This window comes from Rhinatrema bivittatum, chromosome 7 (genome assembly GCF_901001135.1).
Source record: "Rhinatrema bivittatum chromosome 7, aRhiBiv1.1, whole genome shotgun sequence".
In the NCBI taxonomy this organism is placed as follows: Eukaryota; Metazoa; Chordata; class Amphibia; order Gymnophiona; family Rhinatrematidae; genus Rhinatrema; species Rhinatrema bivittatum.
The window spans coordinates 55,502,382-55,527,813 of NC_042621.1; the positions used below are offsets into that span (position 1 = coordinate 55,502,382).

The 25,432-nt window shown below is 43.6% G+C and overlaps 1 protein-coding gene across 10 annotated transcripts in view; it reads right to left on the minus strand.

Annotated features, from left to right (window-relative positions):
• The window catches only part of DPY19L3 (dpy-19 like C-mannosyltransferase 3), a 109,712-nt gene that overhangs the window by 20,538 nt on the left and 63,742 nt on the right, over positions 1–25,432 (minus strand). For 9 of the 10 annotated variants that reach the window (XM_029608422.1, XM_029608425.1, XM_029608423.1 and 6 more), the window contains 3 exons: positions 22,772–22,883; positions 17,634–17,690; positions 3,349–3,431 (listed from right to left, as the gene is read on the minus strand). In XM_029608422.1, the coding sequence (XP_029464282.1) occupies positions 3,349–3,431; positions 17,634–17,690; positions 22,772–22,883 (252 nt within the window). The remainder of the gene's footprint in view (positions 1–3,348; positions 3,432–17,633; positions 17,691–22,771; positions 22,884–25,432) is intronic. The other variant, XR_003857695.1, reaches the window with a different exon arrangement.

A 25,432-nucleotide genomic window follows, 5' to 3' on the forward strand; every position in this document is an offset into this window, starting at 1 on the left:
AATTTTTTATCTATATTATATTTTATGATTTGTTTATATGATTTATTTTTTTTAACTGATTGTAAACCACTCATGACAGAATAACTGAATGACGGTATATAAACATTTATAAATAAATAAAATAAATAAATAGGTAACTGCTTCCCAGCATCCATGTATGCAGCCGTGACTACCTCCTTAATCTAGTGAGCTATTGTAGCCCGCGAGACTCTCTCTCCCTGTCTAGTACCACCAAGAAGAAAAACAGGTGATACAACTTCTGCAAAGACTCAGTAACAATATGTCTTTTGACATCCACGGGTCGCAACAGACGATACTACTCTACATCTCTGTCCTGACACGGAAGGGAGATGGACTGATTCAAGTGAAACTCAGTGACCACCTTCGGTAAAAAGGAACAGTAGGCACCTGCACTGCCCCTGGAGTCACCTGGAGAAATGGCTCCTGCCAAGACAAGGCCTGCAGTTCGGAAACCCTATGCACAGAAGAAATTGCCACAAGGAATACTGTTTTCAAGGTCAGCAACCGCAAGGACAGAGTACGTAGTGGTTTAAACGTAGGGCCTGCCAAATAATCCAAAACCATAGGGGCACCGGAAACCGCAAACAGGCGAGAGCCGCTACTTGGACCTTTAAGGAATTGAGAGCCAAGCCTTTATTCAAGTGTACAATTGTGGTCACTGCATCTCAAAAAGATATAGTTGTGATGGAGAAGGTACAGAGAAGGGCAACCAAAATGATGAACAGCCCCCCTATGAGGAAAGGCTGAAGAGGTTAGGGCTGTTCAGCTTGGAGAAGAGACGGCTGAGGGGGAATATGATAGAGGTGTTTAAAATCATGAGAGATCTAGAACGGGTAAATGTGAATCAGTTATTTACTCTTTCGGATAATAGAAGGAATAGGGGGCACTCTATGAAGTTGGCATGTAGCACATTTAAAACTAATCGGAGAAAGTTCTTTTTCACTCAACACACAAACTCTGGAATTTGTTGCCAGAGGATGTGATTAGTGCAGTTAGTGTAGCTGGGTTTAAAAAAGGTTTGGATAAGTTCTTGGAGGAGAAGTCCATTACCTGCAATTAATCAAGTTGACTTAGGAAATAGCCACTGCTATTACTAGCATCAGTAGCAGTGGGATAGACTTAGTTTTTGGGTACTTGCCAGGTACTTATAGCCTGGATTGGCCACTGTTGGAAACAGGATGCTGGGCTTTATGGAACCTTGGTCTGACCCAGTATGGCATGTTCTTATGTTCTTAAACTAAATGGAGCTCAGCCTTACCTGGCTATATACAGAGACAGTCTCCAGCTACAGGGGAAGGGGGCATGTGCCGTCACTGCCACGCTTGGTTTCCTGCACCCATTGCCTTTCAACTGCTTAAGCAGCTAAGTTCACACAGACTGAAACCCAGCTACAAGACCAAGGCACTCATCTGAGGGACCACGGAAATCACCTCAGGAATTCTCAACTTGGGGAAGGACCATTTGGTATCACCGCAGGAGAGCAGAGTGAATTTATTTCCTTAATTCTCCTTTTTCAAAATGAAGCAATCCCCAGTAAGGAGATGCACGTCCACCATCTGCTGGAGACGGAGAATACTGGCAGACTGATGTCACTGCAGGGGTAGATATACTGTGACGTCAGTTTGCTCTGTCTCCATCTGCTGGTAGAGGTGCATAACCTACTTGTTCTGGATTCATCTCACTGGACAATTAAGAAGTTGCATTTTTTAGTATTTGATTATCTGCCTTTCCATATGTAGTACAGAATAGTCATTTGAGGCTGGCATTTCTATTAACGGTGCCGTTCTTGCCTTCTTCTCCTTGATGACTATGTCTGGTTTTCTAGCAGCAAGCTTTTTCTCAGCTGGCACGTGGGAAGGTGCACCAGAGATGGAGGCAGCATACACCCAATGAAGAAAAGTCAGAAGGGGGCAGATGACACCTGTTGCAATGTCCTACAAGCACCCAGGAAATGATCCCAAAGAAGCTGCCAGTGGTGGTGGACGAGGTAAGCAGCAGAGGTACCTTATTTTAAAAACTGGCTTGTGCATTAGAGATGGTGGTGCTGACTTTTTACAACTTTTTTTAGCCTATCTTATACCTGCATTACTCTATCCTTTCCTAAGCCTTTTTTTATTTCTTCATTAACTTTTCACCATCTTCCACACATCATACATTCAATAATTGTACTTCACATGCATGTATGCATTCTTTCTTCTTTTCAATTCTGCAGCACACACCCATAGGATTATGGATCTTCTTGAAAGTAAGTCTGTCAAAAGACAAAAGGCTTGGATACCACATAGCTGCATTAGCAAAAATGACTCAACCACACAAACGCTAGTAGCACTAGGTAGCGCTGCTACACAGTTACTTCTCTTAACATAACAGTTAGTGCACACATCATTTACACCCTTCCTTCCAACTAATCACAAGTCCAGATGCTGATGACACCCCATGTTTGAAAAGGGACAAGGAAGGCCATGAAGGTTGCAATGAAGCTAATGATACTTTATGGGATTCTGACCAGGGTATGAGGATTCTGGCGGCTGTGTGGCGCTCCTGCCAGCAGGGGTCCTCAGTGGGCCATGCTCTCTGCTGCACAAGTCCTGCCTCTTGGGCCATGCTATTTAAGGCTGCCGCTTCCTGCTTTCTAGTCCTAGCCACCAGGTTCGTAGCCTTGCTTTGTTCCTTGTTCTTAGTGTTGGCCGCATTATTGTGCCCTGCTCTCTCTGTGTCCTTGCTTGTGTTTTGTTTCTTGTTTGGTTTGTGGGTCTCTGTCTCTTGGGGGCACCTTGTTCTGTTCTCCTTTGCTCTGCAGTTAGCCCTGCTCCTGTGGGTGGCTCTTAGATCCCCGCCCTTGGAAAAATCAAGTCCTGCTGGTCACCAGAACCCAAAAGACTCAACCTGCAGGGGGAAGGTGTCTGGTACAGGGGAAGATTCCTTCCTGTCCTGGCTCCAGCCTGCCCTATCCCTGAATCCAGCCTACCAGCCGTTCCCAATCCCGGGGGTTACTCCCTTACTGACATACCAAACCCTGACCCAGGACCCTCCACAAAAGAACACTTTTAGCCAGATCCCAAATAACTACTGGAGGATGAGTAGCTGCTCCTGATTCGTCTCTCAAATATTATTTTCTCTTATAATAGGCCCACCTGGAAGAGGCTTCCAGCAGTCAAGCCGACATGGAAAAACTTTTTAAGGATAATGAAAAGAAAGGGGTGGATTATTTGATGCCTGATGAGAATACAGAAAAAGTAGCAAACATAATACTGGAATGAGACAGAATGTGAACAGAAGTCACTATTAATATTTAAAATTTGAAAAAAACATTCAGAATCCTCTTACTTAATCCATTGCATTAGCTCCACCGTTTCTGGGTCATAGAATTCTCGCAACTCTGACATTTCATCTGCCACTCTCGGCCAAAACTAGAAGAAGAACAAATTCAGAGTGAGCGACCTAACCGAAACCAGTCTGCGGCACGTAGCATTCTTTAGGCACAGGGAGGATAACTTGCAAACAACCGTGCATGGTGGCATATATGCGTGTATTAAGCCACGCGTAGTTTTACCACAGTATTTTACAACATGCATGTATCACATATGTGCATGTTTACACCCCACAGCACATGTAGGACAAAGTGCGAATGCAAGCAAGGCCTTAAAGCCACATATTTCAATGCACTGAATGTACATACTTTACCCATCAGTCTTTAAAATATACATGCGTGAAAATAAAGGAGTTCCTCATGTACGTTGGAATTTAAAACCGATGTATTTTACAACATACAGGTGAGTGACATTATCAGTTTAACCAATTAGTCCAGCAGTTTGCCCAGTCCTTCTCCAGGCAGAGACCCTCCTGGTCCTTCAGCCTGAACTCTCCCCGGTTCCCACAGACCTCCCACCCTGTCACTACTACACAGTGAACCCTTATTTATGCCAGATAATTAGCAGATGTAAAAATACAAGAGTGAGTGTTACTCTTAGCGACTTAGGACAGTAACTTTTAAAAGCAGTGCACGGGCGCAAAACCAGCCTGACCACGGGCACACGGGCGCACAATTTTAAGTGGACACATGCCTAAGCGCACAAATGCCACTTCTACCGCATAAGTGGGGAGATTTTTAAAAGGCACGCGCGCCGACGCCATCACCAGTTTTACCGGTTCATTCCCAGTTTGCACAGGTAAGGAAAAGCATTTCCAAACCCATCAGTCCTGACCTTAAAAACCCGCCGAACTATTGATCTTTCTTTTATAGCTTGCGCGCCATCCACAGCAGAAGTAAAGTTACGCGGCTGGGGACCCCGGTGCGCGCCTGTGCTCATAAGTATTTACGCGCTAATTTCAAGGTGATAGCTAGGGACTTGGGTGTGTAACCTGCTGACCTCTCCCTGGAACGCCTATGCCCCATCCCCAACTCTGCCCCCCCCCCTTTTTTTTTTTTAAACTCGTAGACACGTATTTACGTGCGTAAATTTTGGCTTTTAAAATACGCATTGCTTGCACACGGCCCAGATACTCGCCTATATGGACTTTTTTTTTCCGACCCCTAAGTTTGTAATTCTTGTAAAGTTTGAGGCAATGGAAGGTGATCTGACTTTCCCACGGGCTGAAGGAGCATCAGTGTTTCCCTTGTTCTCAGCCCACTGCTGTAACCACTAGGTTACTATTCTACTCAAGATTATCTTAATGAAAAGAGGAAGGATGGAAGTGGGATTTGTAAGACAAGCGGAGGCCAGGAGAAATATGGGGAGAGGGACAAGAAAAAATGCTAAACAAATCCTTCTGTTTAGTATTCACTGAATAAGGGATTAGAGACAACTGCTGGACGGGGTACGTATGGTAGCGGAGTAGAGACCACACCATTTGCAGGTAAGAGTGCATGCAACTAGAAAAATTGAAAATGGACAAAGCCATGAGTTGGAAGGAATTATATCTAACTATAATAAAGAGGAAAGTTACTTCGCCATTATGCAAATTGAGCGCTGTCCCCTCTCCCTCCACTCCTCCCTCTCTCTGGATGGAAACTGAGCTCAGCTCCGCCCCACTCTCTGTATTTTCCAATCCACTTTCTACCACCGCATATGGTAAGTGAGCTCTGGCCCTCTCTCTTGCTGAATCATCAAATCCACTCTCAACGACCACACAGTACATCAGAGCTCGGCGTGCACGCTCTGCTATCACACATCGCAATTACGGACTTCCTACAGCATTCCCCTGTCCTTGGTTGGGCTTTTACTACTAGCGAGGTTCTGGTCCGTCTGTTAAAGGACCTGTTCAATAATTCTAAGGAGCCGGGCGTAGCTCCATGGAACTGAAGGGCAGATGCCTCTCTTTATAAAAGCAGTAATAGGGAGGAGGTTGGAAACCGCAGACTGGTTAGTCTGACTGCTGTGGTGGGAAAACGAATGGAGACTTTACTGAAGGAAAGATCAGCGAAGTATCTTGCAGCCAGCAGGATCTGAGGCAGCATGTTTTTAGCACAGGGAGTCTGTCAGCTGAATCCAATTGAGTTCTTCCATTGGGTGACCTGAGTATTAGAGCGGGGGTGGATGCTGATGTGGTATACTCCGATTTCAGCAAAGGTTTGGATACTGTCCCGCCTAGGAGGCTCATAAATAGAGTGTTATAAAGGGGTGGAACCCTCAGGTAATGATCTGGATTAGAAACTGGTAGACGGGTAGATGGCAGCATGGTTGAAAATGGAGTTCATGCTGAAGAGAGAAAAAAGTGATGAGTGGAGCGCCTCAGGGATCGATCCTGGGCCCGATTCTGTTCAGTATTTTCTCAGTGGAAGGGAGTGGACAGTGGAGTGCCTCAGGGATCTGTATTGGGACCCTTACTGTTCAATATATTTATAAATGATCTGGAAAGAAATACGACGAGTGAGATAATCAAATTTGCAGATGACACAAAATTGTTCAGAGTGGTTAAATCACAAGCAGATGGAAGGGAGTGGACAGTGGAGTGCCTCAGGGATCTGTATTGGGACCCTTACTGTTCAATATATTTATAAATGATCTGGAAAGAAATACGATGAGTGAGATAATCAAATTTGCAGATGACACAAAATTGTTCAGAGTAGTTAAATCACAAGCAGATGGAAGGGAGTGGACAGTGGAGTGCCTCAGGGATCTGTATTGGGACCCTTACTGTTCAATATATTTATAAATGATCTGGAAAGAAATACGACGAGTGAGATAATCAAATTTGCAGATGACACAAAATTGTTCAGAGTAGTTAAATCACAAGCAGATTGTTATAAATTGCAGGAAGACCTTGTGAGACTGGAAAATTGGGCATCCAAATGGCAGATGAAATTTAATGTGGATAAGTGCAAGGTGATGCATATAGGGAAAAATAACCCATGCTATAATTACACAATGTTGGGTTCCATATTAGGTGCTACAACCCAAGAAAGAGATCTAGGTGTCATAGTGGATAACACATTGAAATCGTCGGTGCAGTGTGCTGCGGCAGTCAAAAAAGCAAACAGAATGTTGGGAATTATTAGAAAAGGAATGATGAATAAAACGGAAAATGTCATAATGCCTCTGTATCGCTCCATGGTGAGACCGCACCTTGAATACTGTGTACAATTCTGGTCGCCGCATCTCAAAAAAGATATAATTGCGATGGAGAAGGTACAGAGAAGGGCTACCAAAATGATAAAGGGAATGGAACAACTCCCCTATGAGGAAAGACTAAAGAGGTTAGGACTTTTCAGCTTGGAGAAGAGACGACTGAGGGGGGATATGATAGAGGTGTTTAAAATCATGAGAGGTCTAGAACGGGTAGATGTGAATCGGTTATTTACTCTTTCGGATAGTAGAAAGACTAGGGGGCACTCCATGAAGTTAGCATGGGGCACATTTAAAACTAATCGGCGAAAGTTCTTTTTTACTCAACGCACAATTAAACTCTGGAATTTGTTGCCAGAGAATGTGGTTCGTGCAGTTAGTATAGCTGTGTTTAAAAAAGGATTGGATAAGTTCTTGGAGGAGAAGTCCATTACCTGCTATTAAGTTCACTTAGAGAATAGCCACTGCCATTAGCAATGGTTACATGGAATAGACTGAGTTTTTGGGTACTTGCCAGGTTCTTGTGGCCTGGATTGGCCACTGTTGGAAACAGGATGCTGGGCTTGATGGACCCTTGGTCTGACCCGGTATGGCATTTTCTTATGTTCTTAGTATCTTTGTAAGCGATAATGTGACGGGTCTAGCAGGAAATATCTGTCTTGTTGCGGATGATGCTAAAATCTGCAACAGACTAGAGACGTCCAAGGCTGCAGAATACATGAGGAGCAATTTCAAAAAGCTCTAGAGGAGGTTGACTGCTTGGCAGCTATGTCGCAATACTGAAAAATGCGGTTATAGGTTTTGTTTGCAGAAATCCAAGGAAGCAGAATATGATGCGGGGTAGGGGCAAGTTACTGATGTGCAACAGAATTTGTAAGAAATGCAGTGATTTCAAGGTAGCAAACACTGTGACAAGGTGTTGGCCAGAGTCACAGAGATACTTGGGTGCCCGCGGAGAGCCATAATTTGTACAGAAAAAGGAAGTGATTATGCCATTGTCAAGGTTATTGGTGAAACGTCACCTGGAGTATTATATCCAGTTTGCAGCAGTTCCAGAATGATACAAACATGAAGAAAGTCCAGAGAAGGGCTAACAATATGGTGTGAGGTCTGCACCAGAAACCCTGTAAAATCAGACTAAGGGATCTAAATATGTAGACTCTAGGTGAGATGCAAGACTGGGAAGATTACTATAGAGGCCTTCATGACCCAAAAGGTATTAAGGATGTACAAGAAGCACATTTTTTTCAATGGAAAGGAAGTTCAAGAACAAGGGGGTCATGATATAAGGCTCTGAGGAAGCAGAATTAGGAGCAAAGTCAGCAAATATTTGTTTTTCATGTAAAGGGTGGTGGATTCCGGGAATGCCCTCGGAGTTGATGGAGAAGGTTAAAATGGTATCAGACTTTAAAAGGCATGAGATAGGCATCTGGATCTATCTGGCAAGATGAAAAGACAGTAGGAAACTGATTAATAATGCGAAAAGAGAATATTATGATGCGAAAATCTCAAGATTTATGCACAACCCCAAAGTATTATTAGAGATAGTACATAAACTGACGAATGATCCTCACAAAAATGAAGCTCTTCCAGAAGCTCGTTGTGAGGAAGTCGCCCTTTTTTTCCAGAATAAAGTAGATACTCTGATAAAAACTCTTGATCAGACCCCCAAACAGAAAATTAATATGACTAAAAAAGAACTTAAGAACATAAGAAAATGCCATACTGGGTCAGACCAAGGGTCCATCAAGCCCAGCATCCTGTTTCCAACAGTGGCCAATCCAGGCCATAAGAACCTGGCAAATACCCAAAAACTAAGTCTATTCCATGTAACCATTGCTAATGGCAGTGGCTATTCTCTAAGTGAACTTAATAGCAGGTAATGGACTTCTCCTCCAAGAACTTATCCAATCCTTTTTTAAACACAGCTATACTAACTGCACGAACCACATTCTCTGGCAACAAATTCCAGAGTTTAATTGTGCGTTGAGTAAAAAAGAACTTTCTCCGATTAGTTTTAAATGTGCCCCATGCTAACTTCATGGAGTGTCCCCTAGTCCTTCTACTATCCGAAAGAGTAAATAACCGATTCACATCTACCCGTTCTAGACCTCTCATGATTTTAAACACCTCTATCATATCCCCCCTCAGTCGTCTCTTCTCCAAGCTGAAAAGTCCTAACCTCTTTAGTCTTTCCTCATAGGGGAGTTGTTCCATTCCCCTTATCATTTTGGTAGCCCTTCTCTGTACCTTCTCCATCGCAATTATATCTTTTTTGAGATGCGGCGACCAGAATTGTACACAGTATTCAAGGTGCGGTCTCACCATGGAGCGATACAGAGGCATTATGACATTTTCCGTTTTATTCATCATTCCTTTTCTAATAATTCCCAACATTCTGTTTGCTTTTTTGACTGCCGCAGCACACTGAACCGACGATTTCAATGTGTTATCCACTATGAAACCTAGATCTCTTTCTTGGGTTGTAGCACCTAATATGGAACCCAACATCGTGTAATTATAGCATGGGTTATTTTTCCCTATATGCATCACCTTGCACTTATCCACATTAAATTTCATCTGCCATTTGGATGCCCAATTTTCCAGTCTCACAAGGTCTTCCTGCAATTTATCACAATCTGCTTGTGATTTAACTACTCTGCACAATTTTGTGTCATCTGCAAATTTGATTATCTCACTCGTCGTATTTCTTTCCAGATCATTTCTAAATATATTGAACAGTAAGGGTCCCAATACAGATCCCTGAGGCACTCCACTGTCCACTCCCTTCCACTGAGAAAATTGCCCATTTAATCCTACTCTCTGTTTCCTGTCTTTTAGCCAGTTTGCAATCCACGAAAGGACATCGCCACCTATCCCATGACTTTTTACTTTTCCTAGAAGCCTCTCATGAGGAACTTTGTCAAACGCCTTCTGAAAATCCAAGTATACTATATCTACCGGTTCACCTTTATCCACATGTTTATTAACTCCTTCAAAAAAGTGAAGCAGATTTGTGAGGCAAGACTTGCCCTGGGTAAAGCCATGCTGACTTTGTTCCATTAAACCATGTCTTTCTATATGTTCTGTGATTTTGATGTTTAGAACACTTTCCACTATTTTTCCTGGCACTGAAGTCAGGCTAACCGGTCTGTAGTTTCCCGGATCGCCCCTGGAGCCCTTTTTAAATATTGGGGTTACATTTGCTATCCTCCAGTCTTCAGGTACAATGGATGATTTTAATGATAAGTTACAAATTTTTACTAATAGGTCTGAAATTTCATTTTTTAGTTCCTTCAGAACTCTGGGGTGTATACCATCCGGTCCAGGTGATTTACTACTCTTCAGTTTGTCAATCAGGCCTACCACATCTTCTAGGTTCACCGTGATTTGATTCAGTCCATCTGAATCATTACCCATGAAAACCTTCTCCATTACGGGTACCTCCCCAACATCCTCTTCAGTAAACACCGAAGCAAAGAAATCATTTAATCTTTCCGCGATGGCCTTATCTTCTCTAAGTGCCCCTTTAACCCCTCGATCATCTAACGGTCCAACTGACTCCCTCACAGGCTTTCTGCTTCGGATATATTTAAAAAAGTTTTTACTGTGAGTTTTTGCCTCTACAGCCAACTTCTTTTCAAATTCTCTCTTAGCCTGTCTTATCAATGTCTTACATTTAACTTGCCAATGTTTATGCTTTATCCTATTTTCTTCTGTTGGATCCTTCTTCCAATTTTTGAATGAAGATCTTTTGGCTAAAATAGCTTCTTTCACCTCCCCTTTTAACCATGCCGGTAATCGTTTTGCTTTCTTTCCACCTTTCTTAACGTGTGGAATACATCTGGACTGTGCTTCTAGAATGGTATTTTTTTAACAATGACCACAATTACCACCATGGTCAGAATTTGATTCTATTTCTATAAAGGAGATAAAAAAAACTTAGTAAGAAGTTTAAATCCTGCTAACCATCCTATGGATGTAATTAACACAAGTACTCTTAAATTATGCTCTGAAGTTATAACCCCATTTTTAACTGTAGTAGTAAATCAAGTCCTTGAACAAGGTTTTCTGCATCCGATGTTGAAAAATGTGATTGTGAAGCCAATTTTAAAACAGAAAGATCTTGATAGCACTGATCTGAAAAATTACAGACCTGTTTCAAATTTACCGTTTTTAGCAAAATTAATTGAAAAAGTGGTTAATAAACAATTAATCGAATAATTAGAACTGAATGAAGTTCTGTATCCTATGCAGCACGGATTTAGGAAACTACATAGTACCGAAACGTTACTACTCTCATTAACTGACAATATTCTATGGGGTAGATTTTAAGAGGCGCGCGAACAGCCTACTTTTGCTTGCGCATCAGACTCAAGCAAAAGTACGCTGGATTTTAGTAGATACGCGCGGAGCCGCGCGTATCCACTAAAATCCTGGATCGGCGCGCGCAAGGCTATCGATTTTGTATAGCCTGCGCGCGCCGAGCCGCGCTGCCTCCCCCCGTTCCCTCCAAGGCCGCTCCGAAATCGGAGCGGCCTCGGAGGGAACTTTCCTTTGCCCTCCCCTCACCTTACCCTCCCTTCCCCTACCTAACCCACCCACCCGGCCCTGTCTACACCCCCCCCTTACCGTTGTCGGGGGATTTACGCCTCCCGGAGGGAGACGTAAATCCCCGCGTGCCAGCGGGCCTGCTGCGCGCCGGGCCGCGACCTGGGGGCGGGTACGGAGGGCGCGGCCACGCCCCCGGGCCGTAGCCACGCCCCGTACCCGCCCCCAAAACGCGGCCGACACGCCCCCGAAATGCCGCGTCGACCGGGCCCGCCCCCCGACACGCCCCCGACACGCCCCCCTCCGAAAACCCCGGGACGTACGCGAGTCCCGGGGCTCTGTGCGCGCCGGGAGGCCTATGTAAAATAGGCTTCCCGGCGCGCAGGGCCCTGCTCGCCTAAATCCGCCCGGTTTTGGGCGGATTTAGGCGAGCAGGGCTCTGAAAATCTACCCCTTAGGGGTTTCGATAATGGACAAAGTTACCTACTTGTCCTTTTAGATTTATCTGCCGCATTTGATATGGTGGATCACCAAATTCTCCTGGAGAGGCTACAAGATATAGGTATAGCAGGCACCGTCTTGAATTGGTTTACGTCCTTTCTAGATTCCCGGTCTTTTACATTTAAAATTAAAGATGCGGTTTCTGAGAAAATCAAATTAAAAACAGGAGTGCCTCAAGGCTCCGCTTTGTCAGAGACTCTTTTTAATATTTATTTACTCCCATTGAGCCATCTTTTAACTTGTCTTAGTCTAAATTATTTTATTTATGCAGATGACATCTAAATTTTATTCTGTATTGAGAATGGTATTGAGGCTACTTTTAAACTAGTGGACATGTATCTTAATATTATTAAACAGCTTTTAACTCAAATGAAACTGATTCTAAACCTAGAGAAATCTGTTTTTATGGTTTTAGACCGAAAAAACGTGAACATAGAAATGAAAACTGTTACCCTTAATGATATAACTAGTTCTAAATTAGTTGAGTCGACCAGGAATTTAGGAGTTATTTTTGACTACAAACTAAATTTTAAGGCACATATTTCAAAGAAAGTTAAAGAAGGTTATAGCAAGCTGATGATGCTAAAACGGTTAAAACCTTATCTCTCTAGGGAAAACTTCAGAACAATACTCCAGGCTTTATTATTAACCAGACTGGATTATTGTAATTCTACCCTGTTAGGACTTCCAAAAGCATCACTCCGTTCCCTATAGGTTCTTCAAAATACAGCTGCTCGCATCCTTTCGAATACTAGAAGAATGGACCATATTACACCAGTTTTAAAGGATTTACACTGGTTACCAGTTGAAAGTAGGATCACTTATAAGGTCTTATGTATTATTCATAAAATTTTATATAGTGACATGTCTGCTTGGTTAAACTCCACATTAAAACTACATACCCCTCAACGCAATCTGAGGTTGATAAATAAAGCACTTCTGACAATTCCTACAGTCAGGTCTGCACACTTAAGCGAAGTCAGAGCACTAGCTATCTCGATCGCTGGGCCGACTCTTTGGAACAAATTGCCCTCAGAAATACGGTTGCAAGAAAATTTGAAGAGGTTTAAGAAAGATCTTAAAACATGGCTTTTTAGGCAAGCTTTTGAAATGGACAGTGATGTTTAATCTGGGCCTTTTTGTATGATTATGTTCTTGTTCTTAACCTGTTCTTATCTTTTAATATTAATTTAGTTCCTATTTTAATTTGATTTTAATTTGATATTGTATTTTCTCATTTTATTCCTTTTATCATGTTCTTATAATATGATCTTTGTAAACCGTAGAGATAGAACTCGTTCTGTGCAACGGTATATAAAAACTGCATAAATAAATAAATAAAATAATAATTTAGAAGTCCTAGTGGATATGAGGGGTTCATGTAGACTGTTCTCTCTGGCAGACTATGCATTCCGTGTGCCAACGGGGTTGATGCAGACGGCTAGTGGTGGCAGTGCGCAATCCCACAGGCTGGATGTGTGGATAACAACCATGCTGCTGTTGGTGGTTGTTTGGATTATTATGAGTTTGTTCTCTGGCGGAGGAGAGGGATACAGGACGCAAATTAAAAAGGGAACCTCGCAAGCTCAGCTACCCAGAAGGGTGAAGTACAATGGAGAAAGTCGATAAAAACTATCTTGGATAAGGAGAGTTATCCTACTGGCAGTCAAGTTCTATGACTGGCAGTTGGGATATGTCCTTGACAGCATGGATGGGCCAGTTAGGCAGATTGAATGGGCTAGTTAGGTCTTTTTCTCTTGTCTTCTGCTAATCATAGTAAACAATTTTTGAAGGAGACTTGGTAGATTATTAAAAGATAATTAGTTTTTTCTTCAGAATGGCTGGGTCTCTGCTATTTTGGTAGTGCTGGTTATCACAGAACACTGGTAGCGTGCACTGGCCCTCCGATGATGGACACTGCTATCAGCATTGCGTTCTCCGGAATTTGTGATCAGAAATATCTGATCGTTGTCATGAATTTCTCAATTTTGTTTTCATTAAATTCAACTTAAATAGTCATGAGTGCTTATATGCATTTAATTTATATTCCGCTTTTCAGGCACTTCAAAGTGGATTACATCCAGGTACTGTAGGCAATGTCCTTCATGTTTTCATATTAATCAGAAGCAGATTCCAAGTATTAGCACACTACATCAATTATAGTATCTCAGGGTAGAACTGACATTAATACATGTAAGCATATTTGAATGAGCATTGTAGGAGTGCTGGGTGGTGATTGCTTAGTCTGCTAATGTAACTTTAAGAAAAGGAAAAAAGTCAAATAGGATGTATGAAGTGCTATGAAGAGTTTCTTGTATTTTTTCGGTAATGTAAACCTATAATTCGTTCATGGAATCCAATATGGCTCAATCGTAGATTAACTTTCATTTATCCATTTCATATCCCACCTCCCTGGACAAATGCTCAAAATGGGATCCAACAAATGTAATATAGAAAAAGCACTGTTGCTCACCTTTGGACTGACACACTAGGGTAGATTTTAAAAAATTGCGCGATCGCGCTAGGCGCGAACAAAAGTACGCTGGATTTTATAAGATGCGCGCATAGCCGTGCGCATCTTATAAAATCCGGGGTCGGCGCGCGCAAGTGGCCTGTGACCGCGTGGAGTGGGCGCGAAGCCCCACCGGAGCTACCTTACCACGCAGTAAATACGCTGAATTAATGGCTTCCTTTGGCCAGCGAGCAATCGTAGTCTTGGAGGCCATACCACCTCTCTTCGGGTCCATTCCGCAACACGAAGAGATGGTCGGACACCCGGAAAGGATTAGTTACCTATAGATATTGCAGCAGAGCCCTGCACACATCCAATTTTAGTAAATCCTTCGACACGGGATCCAAGTAGTCCACAGCTGAAAAAGAGGGAAGCTCAATCGATTGATTCATGTGGAAAGAAGACACTACCTTCGGGAGGAAGGAAGGAACCGTCCGCAAGGACACCCCAGTCAGAAATCCGTAAGAAGGGTTCCCTGCACGACAATGCCTGCAATTCGGAGACTCGACGTGCCGAAGAAATCGCGACCAAAAACACCACTTTTAACGTGAGATCCTTCAGTGTTGCTTGCTTCAACGGCTCAAAAGGAGGGGCACACAATGAGGAAAGTACCAAATTGAGATTCCAGGAAGGACACGGCAGGCAAAGAGGAGGGCGTAAGTGCTTTGCCCCTCACAGGAAATGCGCCACATCTGGGTGCAACACCACCGCTACGCCCTGGATCTTACCACGTAAACAACCAAGTGCCGCAACCTGTACCCTAAGGGAACTGCAGGAAAGCCCTTTGGAAAGACCTGCCTGAAGAAACCCGAGAATATCAGGGATTGACGCCCGCGTAGGGTCTATCGCGCATCCAGCACACCAGGCATCAAAGACTTTCCAGACCCGGACATAAGCCATGGAAGTGGATGGTTTTCACGACCTCAACAACATTGCCACCACCGCATCGGAATAACCCTTATTCTTCAGCCGTTGCCTCTCAAAAGCCAAGCCATGCCATGCCACTAGACAAAAGCGATCCGCCTCTTCCAAACAGATGGGACCTTGATGTAGAAGAGCCACTGATTCCTGAAACCGTAGCGGCTTTGTGGTGGACAAATTGAGCAGATCCGCAAACCAGGGACGTCTTGGCCACTCCAGCACCACAAGAATCACCTCTGCCGGATGGAGGTGCTTTGTGGCATGGATTGTAGCAGGAGTCGCACGGATGCAATGTCATTTGCTACCGCAGGGCCGATCCTGCAATAAGAGCTGCGTGGTCGAGGGCAACATCAGCTTGATTTATTGTTGCGCAACTCGAAAAAAACAAATGCTAAAAAAAAACAAAAACAATAAACCACTCCCCCCCCCCCAACATAACCCAAATACATAAAGAAAATTGGTTAGGGCCAAGGATTCACCGAATCCTTTGTAGGCGCTGACCGCAAGCCACTGTTGGGCTCCCTGGTTAAGCTTTGTGCGGTAGCTGGTGAGCACTGATTTTCAGCACTAAGTTCATTCTCTTTATTAAAACAAAACCCCAGGCCAACAATTTCCACTCCCAGAACCTCATAAGCGATATTAAAAAAAAAATGCACCTGGGTCTTCCCTCCCAGCACGTCTTCAACATAAAAAATAAATCCAGCCTGAGACCCGATCCCCCCCTCCCAGTCCCTTCCTCCCCACCATCACCTGCATGCCTCTTTAAAAAAGCCCCCCCTAACTCACCCTGTGCCCCTGGCAGAAGGACTCGCCCTTCCCCCCTGCTGACTTGTACCCCGAGTTGCTCTGTAACGTTGCTGTCAGAGCAAGGTCAGGACGGGAGCTGGCAGAAGGGCAGAGTCCTCCTGTTGCCTTGGCTAAGGGCACTTAGGGTGAGTTGGGGGTATACAGGTGGGTGGGTGGGTGGCCAGGTAGGGACTGGGTCTGGACGTTCCAGGAGGGAGAGGGCTGGAAGGCGGTGGAACTGGGTCTATGGTGGGTTCTTCTTTTTTTTTCCTGTAATTTTATTTTTGATAAATGTATGGGAAAACAAAATCTACCTACAGCCGGAAGTAATTACAGTGCAAAGTCAAACGGCAATGTATCAAGTACAAAATATACAAGAATCCATGGCCCACAACAAGTTTACAAATATACAATTAAGAATGCAAGCGTTCACGCCTAAGACAAGACATCCATTCTTCCCTCACGCGTGCACAACATTACATAAAAGTATAATATTAACAGCACTGAGTAGTGAATCTCAGCAGCTTCAAATGATTCTAAGTGGAATCAGACAGTAGGAGCATAAAAAGCCATCCAAGCTTGCTTATAATCGTTAGATAAAGAGTGATGTATAAATAACACATCTAATCTCTCTATATTGCATCCAATCAGCCATAAGTGGCATCAAGGAGGTGAAGGGAGGAGGATCTGGCTGAATCCAAAATTTTAAACTACGAAAGAAAGCCACAAGGGCCACAAAAATAAATCGTAAAAACCCTTTTGAAACTGGCATGGAAAACATTAGATGGACCCATAAGCACAAATCATCCATCAAAAGAAGGCCAAATCCTAGTAACTTTATAAATTGTAGGAAAAAAAACCCAACATCTTCCCAAAAGGAGAAAACCTTAAGGCATAACACAAATTTGTGTAGCAAAGAGCCTTTCTCAGTCTTCCATCTAGGGCAAGGAGAAATACCAAATCAATATGCTTTAATCGTGTCTGTATACCTATGGTGGAGCAGCTTAAAAAGCAATTCTTGATATTTGGCAGCCAGAGAAATCTTAGTACGATGTTGAAAACATAGTGCCGTGTCCTTATTAGAGACCAGTGTGAAAGATCAGCTGGGACATCAGGGGACAGTTTTAACACTCTCAAGTTTATACCACCATCTTGCTCCATCTTTTTCTCCTACCGAATGCAATGTCTCTACTAAAGAAACTGAAGAAAGAAGCCATTAAAATCTCTTTGTAACTGCTGTATATAGCGACGAGCTTGTAAACATGTAGAAACTGTGAATGAGATAAAAGTTATTTAAAAATAATATCTTAAACTAGTAACAGACACATTGCGTCTCAGGGTGGCTTTTGTTATAATAGTTCTGGAGTGAAGGCGGGGGTGGGGAGGATTTTTTTTTAATGTTTTTTTTGGTGTGGGGTATCTGGATCTGGGAGGGTAGCTGAGCAGTGGCTGGGCAGATCTAGGCCTGCTAATGCAGGGTGAGGGCAGATTTAGATTGTTTGCACTGAATACTGCACTAACCAGCTAAACACCACACACCCTGCCCCCACCATGCCTCTGACCAGGCCCCCCCCCCCATTTCTCTGGGAAAAAGTTTGTCCACCCAGCGATTTTGTGCAGACAGACAAAAACCCGCCTGGACAGAGGGAGACATTTTCAAATGGCAATATTTAGGGAGTTATAAACTAATTGTAACCGCAGTAAGACTCTGAATATCAACCTCTTGATGAAAAAACCATTTGAATGGAATCACAACAACGAACATTGTTCCTTACCTTATAATAAAGGTAGAGTATTATCAGAATGGGAACGGAATACCTCATCACGCTTATCTGTGGGGGTGGGGAAGGAAAACAAAAAAAGATATTGGATTTCATTTCTTGGACGAGTCAAAAGTATTGTAAAAACCAACGTTTATGAACTTTTATATCCTTTGACTATGATTGAGAACTGAAGGTCTTTGCTGTAATCATCATGCGAGCTAAAGCAGTTACCAGTCAGATGGCCTGCTAGGAAAAAAAAGAGACCATCTGTTTTAAAAAAAATGCAGGCGGCTTCAGAAATGCACAAGACAAAACAAGTGTGTACTGAATCGATTTGCTCTGACATCTCCTCGCCTTTACACAAACCCCCAACCCAAAATGGCTTGCAACTGCCCCCCTGTGTTTCTGGCCTGAGAAAATGTGCACTGCGAGGTGTGGAGTTCTGCCCCCTTCGATTTTTATACCCCATAAAACTTATCACCATCTGCAGTGGCCTAGGCTCAGGCCACTTTTTTTATTTTACATGTATTTTGCAAGAAAGGGTGCAGATACTTTATATATATTCAGCGAGCTGGTGAGTGGTAACTTTATCCAGATATTGGATAAAGTTACCCAGCCAACGTTAGGGCAGCTATTACCCCTGATCACACTTACCCAGCTAACTCGAGTGCCGAATGTCAGCATTCGCTGGCTACAGTTTAGCAGCGCCCTTGTAAATCCCTCCACCACCACCCTATCTTTTAAATTTAAAGTTTATTAATATCCAATTATAAACGCATAATAACAGGAGTAAGAAAACTTAAAGCAGTGCTTGTTCCCCCTCCTGCAATAATAACTGGAAACAAATATAACATCCATAATATTTACTAATTCTTAGTCAGCAAACTCTGGCCTGGATTTTCTAATGCAGCGCAGCTCTCTGAATTCGGCGGTAACGGGGGGGGGGGGGGGGCGGGGGCGGGCCTGCGAAAGCCGGCAGCGATCGCACCACCGCGGTGTTACCGCTGCCGGCTTTCGCACCCAATAGCGCCATCGTGAAAGGTGGCGCTATTGGGCGCGCTACTGGCGGCGATAAGGGGTCTTACCTTATCGCCGCCGGCGAAATTTCCGCAGCGTCCGCCCCGATTCCTCCTCTTCCGGTGCCGCCGCCGCCCCGACTCTGCCCTGACCTAGCTATCGCACGCGAAAAGGGACTTTTCGTGTGCAAAAAGTCCCTTTTCGCGTGCGATAGGGTTAGAAAATAACCCCCTCTGTCAGTAATCAAGCCCACATTAATCTGGGGGGTGATATGCCTCATACAGGAAGAAAGATAAGAAAGAGAATTGGAGGGGGTTATTCTCAAATTTCTCCATTCCCTCCACTGGTAACTCCAGCTTCGACCTGAGCCAGTTCCTGAGTCTTATTAGAGATAAACATCTCCAAATGCCCTGGATCATAAAATACAAATTTAGTACCATGGAATGAAATCAAACATTTGCAGGGAAATTTTAGAAAAAAAACAAACATTACCCCAAGGCATAGAAGTTTTTGCCTTAAGGAAAGAAATTGCCTTCTCCTATTTCGTGTCCCTTGAGAGACATCAGGAAATACTTGTCTTATTACCACAAAAGGAAATTTGCTGATATTCAAAATATTTAGGGAAGACAAAATCTCCTATCTTTTTTCCAGAATGAAAGATACAAGTGGCTCCGGTAGATGAAGAATCTAGAAAGGTTGAGGTACCAGGGCTCTCTACGTCAGGAGACCCACGTCCTCCACCCTCTATATTAACTGCTCTGTGTCAGGGTAAATCATATCACATGGACACATCAGGCATAGACAAAACTTCACCAAGGTACTTTTTAAACAGTTCTATAGGAGACAGTCATCTTGTTATTGGGAAACTAAGAAAACGTAAACTTTTTGATCCTCAAGAGTTTTCCAACACTTCCAATCAGTTATAAACAATTAAAATGTCTTCAATAGAAGTTGTCCCAACATTCTAGAAAGATGAAACCTGCACATTAAGGGTAGCTAGCGAATGATCTTTCCACCTCATTTAAACAAATATCCTGGCCCCCAAATTCAGTTCTCGTTTCAGATAAAAAAAAGTGCAAAATTGGGATACAGTATGATTCAGGGTTTCATCAAGCCTAGCCACTACCTTCCAAACATCCTTTAGTGCGGCAGTACTAGGTTCCTGGATATCCACAGCATCGCCGCTCTGGTTAGTTAAAACCACTGGTAACGGAGCTAATCTCAGATGGGATCACACCTTGATCAACGGGTGTAAGATTCCTCTTAACGGGACAGGAGGCTGTCCCACTGGCTGTGGAGAGAGGCTGAATATTGCGTGGTCTTAAAAGAGCTTCCCCCAACAGAAGTTATCAACACTCGAGTCCGTCTTTTGGCGCCTCACCCAAGCGCTGAATGTGACTATCCATGGGACCCTGAACGTTCCCTTACTGCGGGCGATGATGCTAAAATCCTGCTTTTCCTCCTCTTCTCCATCGGACAGAAGGGACACGCCCCTCCGGAGCGTGGCTTCGACCGTGCGCCACTGCAGCCGCGTTTAAACAACTCACACGGCTCAGGCTGACGACATCCCTCTTCCTCCTCCGGGGGAGGAAGAACGAGGTGTGGAGTGCAGTCCCGGCTCCCCCACACAATCTCAAATACCCACACGCCGGGCTCCGATCTCCACTCAGCACCCCTCCACCATCACCACCTCTTTTTATGTAGCTAAAATTCTGCACAGGTAGTGAGTGACGGGGACAGAATTTAGCCAGTCAGCAAGGGGAAAATATTCAAATCTCAATTTTTGTCTGGGGCACCTCTGAAAGTTACCCAGACCGAAGCCTTGGTCCACCTCTATGTCTATGAAGACCCGTGCTTCAAAACTACCTAAGGCTACATACTGCCATCTAGTGAACGCACATGAAAACGCGAGGGAGAAACTAAGGGGTAAGAGTCAAGATCCAGGCAAAAAAAAAAAAAAAAAAGTGCAACTCGAGGTCAATATTCAAAAGATCTAGCCAGCTAAAACGGGCACACCGTAGCTGATCAAAGTGTGCCGGGTAATGAGGGGGCGCGTTCCTGAGGCAGGCTTTTAAAACGTAGCTGGGTGGAACGACGACAACAACATCCCTTGCTCTAAATCTACCCGCATAAAATTCATGTGACTAGAGTTAGTCGGACAAATGCCACCGAACGTCCAAGATAGAGATAACCAAGCACGCTTACAGTTATCTTACATGCTTTGTGGGTTTTTTCCCCCCCAAATATTGACCCCACCCCCTTTGCTTGCTGCTCTGAAATGGCAAATTGTTTGCTTAAAGCTTCAATTTTCTTGTAACTTTTGAGGGATAAACAATTCCACGGGGGGGGGGGGGGGGGGAAATAAACAAATAAATCCGAGCTAGGAAGAACTTGTGCAAACAAGCACCAAGGGAGCTTAATCTTAACTCAGGGGATGTTTGACTTACAGGTGGAATATTTGCCCTTCCCGGAGCACAAGATTTGCCATGTTAAAAGGCTGCCAGGAAACAATCTGCCAGACTTTGTGGTACTTCTATTTTTTCGGCTCTAGCTCTGCCTCCGTCCTTAAATCTGGTGGGAAAGCCATTCGATTTACCAAATGCAAAATAAATCAATCAATAAACTGAGCTCAGACAATATTAATCCCGGGCACGAATGAACTGCACCTCTCACAGCAAACGTGTTCAGTCTGCCCGTCTCTCTGAGCTCATCCCAGGGCGGTGTACAAACGTTTCCCTCTGCTCGTGGAGTTAGGGCCGTGTGTCACAAGAGAGGCCGGGCCACTGGTCCCAACTGCTGCCGGGCCAGATCTACTTAGCATGCCTTGGCTCCTAAGTAAGGCCCCTAAAACCTAGTCCTCCTGGGAACCCGAGGACCTCACTGACTAAGCCACATTAGGCCGTTTACTGGGCGAGACACCGCTGTTTTTGCATAGTAAAAAGCTTAATGCGGGGATAACGAGATCTTTCAAATACCCGGCCATTATCTGAGCCCCGGCACTGCACATATTGAAATGAGCTCATCATGTTAATGAGCTCATTGTTACCCTAAACAATGCTAATCAAATAACACGGCTTGTGGGGGAATCACAGGCCATGTTAAAGGGGCCGCTCGACCTGGAGAATGCTCCCTCCCGCCATGAGCTGTAAAAACGCCCAGGGGGGGCAGCCCGCAGGGGTTCATAAAGAAAGAAAAGCATTTTGTATGCAAGGCGGAAGCCCTGCCAGCCCCCCCCCCTGACAAACTTCCCTGGTGGTGTGGCAGCCCCCGGGCTCCCCACCTTTAATTGAAAAATGTCCATTGGTGGTGCAGTGGGGCCTGGAGCACCCCCCCCGTAGGCTCTGAACTTTTGTAGTCATGGTATTTTCGCCCCGGAAGGAAAAATACTGGGGAATTTACAAAGAAGCAGGGGTTCACTAAGCTGCAGGGTCATTTACCGTGGCTTCGTGACTCCCACAGTATTTTTGACTCTGGGGGAAAATACCGGGGCTTAGTGAATGCCTGCCGAAGGTAGGCACCTAGATCACCACTTAAGAACCTAACTTGCTTCCCCATCATTTCGGGTGCCTACATTTAGGCACGAGGTAGGGAAACATTTCAATAAGGTAGATCTAGGCACTTAAGTTGGAACCTAGATCCTTTAAATATCTGCCTTTAGAAGACCAGACTTCAAGTCTTATCTTTGCCGGGGTCACTTGCTGTGAGACTATGGTCAAGTCTAAATGACCTACATGTGCCTTGGATACCTACACAGGCTGCACACCTCTTTGTGGCAGTGATTCGTTGTATCTGTGTGCATGTGCCTACTGAGCACATTGGTAAAGCCAGAAACCTTAACAAGCATCTATGATTGTAACTACTGATAGGATTTCATACTATGAACTGGATTAAATAAGCAAAACTACATATCTGGATACTTCATCTGGATTTACACATCCAGATGAAATATCAAAAAATCCCATATCAATAATATATATACCTGGCTATACATATGAAATCCTATAAATAGTTACAATTATGTATATTATTAGGATTTATTTGTAATCTCCGATTCATGTTTGTACCTTTTGGTTAAACAAATATCTATGTCATAAATTTAAAGATGGTATAGATTCCGAGAAAAATATACTTACCCTTTGTGGTGTGGATAGACGAAGAGATTTCAGAATCAATTCCCACACTTCTGCACTGCACAGGCCAAAAGACGCAAAGACGCACATGTGCGATGTCCAGAGATATTTCATTCTGTGTGGACACGGACTTGAAGGATTATTGACCTAGACTACACAACACCGTAACGATGAACTCGGGGACTTTCATATCTGCCTGTGCGCAATTAAGTGGACTCACGGAGATTGATCCTCGTACTTTATAACATGCATGGCAGGAACTGCAGAGTTTATAAAATACTGCAAAGGTATCCGAAAGTATGCGCATATATTTCCAATGCAACGAGAGAGCTTACTTTTCCTACTGTTTTATAAACAGACACAAAAAACTGATATTTTACAGCACATGTGCACGTAGCGTTTGTAAATACTTTCTTGAGGGTATACGTGAAACCACCAGTTGGGCCAATACATCCGCCAGTTCACCCAGTCCGTCTCCAGCTCACCCGGCCCCTCTAGCACTTCACCTTGAATCCTCTCATCAGTTCACCAAAGCCTCCCATTCGAAAACTGGAGACGTCCAAATTCCCTTGCGCTAATCAATTAGCAGGTGTAAAATTGTGCAAATAAGTTTGAAAAATTAGCTCCAAAATATTTGTACCCATGAAGCAGGTGGGTCTCTACACGTGTGTGAATTACCTAAGGAGCTGCGCATGTAAAAGCAGCATATATCATACCAGTTTTCAGAAGCCCGCTGACACGTGTAAAACCTTTTGATAATTCAGCCCCCTGGAGTGAATTTTCAAAGTAATTAACGTGTAAAAACAGAACATTTTCAAAAGCCGTTTTATGCCCGTAAATCCTTTTGAGAATTCCCTCCATAATGAAGACAAAATAAACAATCTTTTCTGCAGTGCCTTAGAAATACGTTGCTGGTGAGAGAAGAATGTTTGGAAGCCTCTCTGCCAAAAAGGAAAAAAAAAAAAAGTCTTGATTGTTTTTACCTGGAGGAAAAATAAAAACAGATATTAGAGCAATCCGAGACCGATCATAACGGCAGGTTACATTTAGTACCCCTATATACACTGCATACTGTGGGGCTTCCCGCCCCCGTCACAGCAGGCACTGGCACTTGAATGAAGCTTTATCAGAAAAACAGACTGGTCTTAGAGGTACCTCCTTGTCCCATATTTCTAAGGCACCATGGAAAAGATCATTTATTATGTCTTCATTATATGTTTGCACCTCTGAAGCTGGCAGGCCTATGAATGTGGTTTTTTTTTTAAGTTTATTGTTTGTTCTTTGGAATTTATCATATGAATAAAATATTCTATAGGGATAGTTATACTGCTTGATTCCTGTGTGCCTCCTTTGCTATTTTGTTTTCCAATGGATGTAACATTTTATCAGTCCTTCAGTATTCAAAATATTTTACTGGTTTTTAGAATTGATATTTGTTACTATATTTGATGTTTTTGGGATATCCACATCCTGTTGCATTTTTTTTCTTTTGTACACATTGCTCTTTGCATTTATAGGCAAATATTCAAAGCATTACACAGTTTGAATATTTGCTTACATGCAAAAATTAGCATATATGCATGTAAGTAGTGTATATGCATATTTTAAAAAAGCCACAAGTATGCACATGCAAATATGCAGGTGTATAAAAGGGGAAGTCTGAGGCGGGGCCAACATGTGTGCACGTAACTTGCTATTTTAAAAAGACATTTATGTGCGTACCTTTACCAACTGACTCGCATATTTTTACATTTGCTAATTATCTGGCGCAAGTAATAATAAACGAGTTTATTGTGTAGTCGTGACTGGGGGCAGCTTAGGCTGAAGAACCAGAAGTGTCTCAATGACCTGCAGAAGGACTGGGCAAACTGGTGAACTAATTGGTAAAATGAGAAATTATTACTTACCTGATAATTTCCTTTTCTTTAGGACAGTCAGATGAATCCAGAACAAGTGGGATATGCACCTCTACCAGCAGATGGAGACGGAGAGCAAACTGACATCATAGTGTATAAACCCTGCAGTGACATCAGCCTGCCAGGATTTTCTTCAAAAGCAACTGTTGACAGATTAGCAAAACTTGATTAAAAACTGTTAAACATTTCAATAATCAGCCAACAGGCAACACTGAGCTCAAACAAGAATATATTACCGCTAGTCTAGGGACTGGGCAAACACTTACCAGTAAAACCTCTAACATGTAGCCATGGACGAGGATCATAATTCAATCATTCGGCAGCCAAGGGAGAGAACCTGGATTCCTCTGACTGTCCTAAAGAAGAGGAAATTATCAGGTAAGTAGTAATTTCTCATTTCTTACTGTCCAGTCAGAGGAATCCAGAACTAGTGGGATGTACCCAAGCTGCTCCCGAATAGGGCGGGAGGCTGCCCGCAGTCCAGTTAAAACTGCACGTGCAAAGGTTGCGTCCTCGCGGGTTTGTATATCCAGATGATAATACCTGGAAAAAGGTTTGTAAAGAGGACCACGTCGCAGCTCAGCAAATGTTGACGGGAGATGACATTCTAACTTCTGCCCATGACACTGCCTGAGCCCTAGTGGAACGTGCTGAACCTGACTAGGTAATGGCTTCCCACCATCCATGAATGCAGCCGTGACTACCTCCTTAATCCAGCGAGCCATTGTAGACCGCGAGGCTGGCTCTC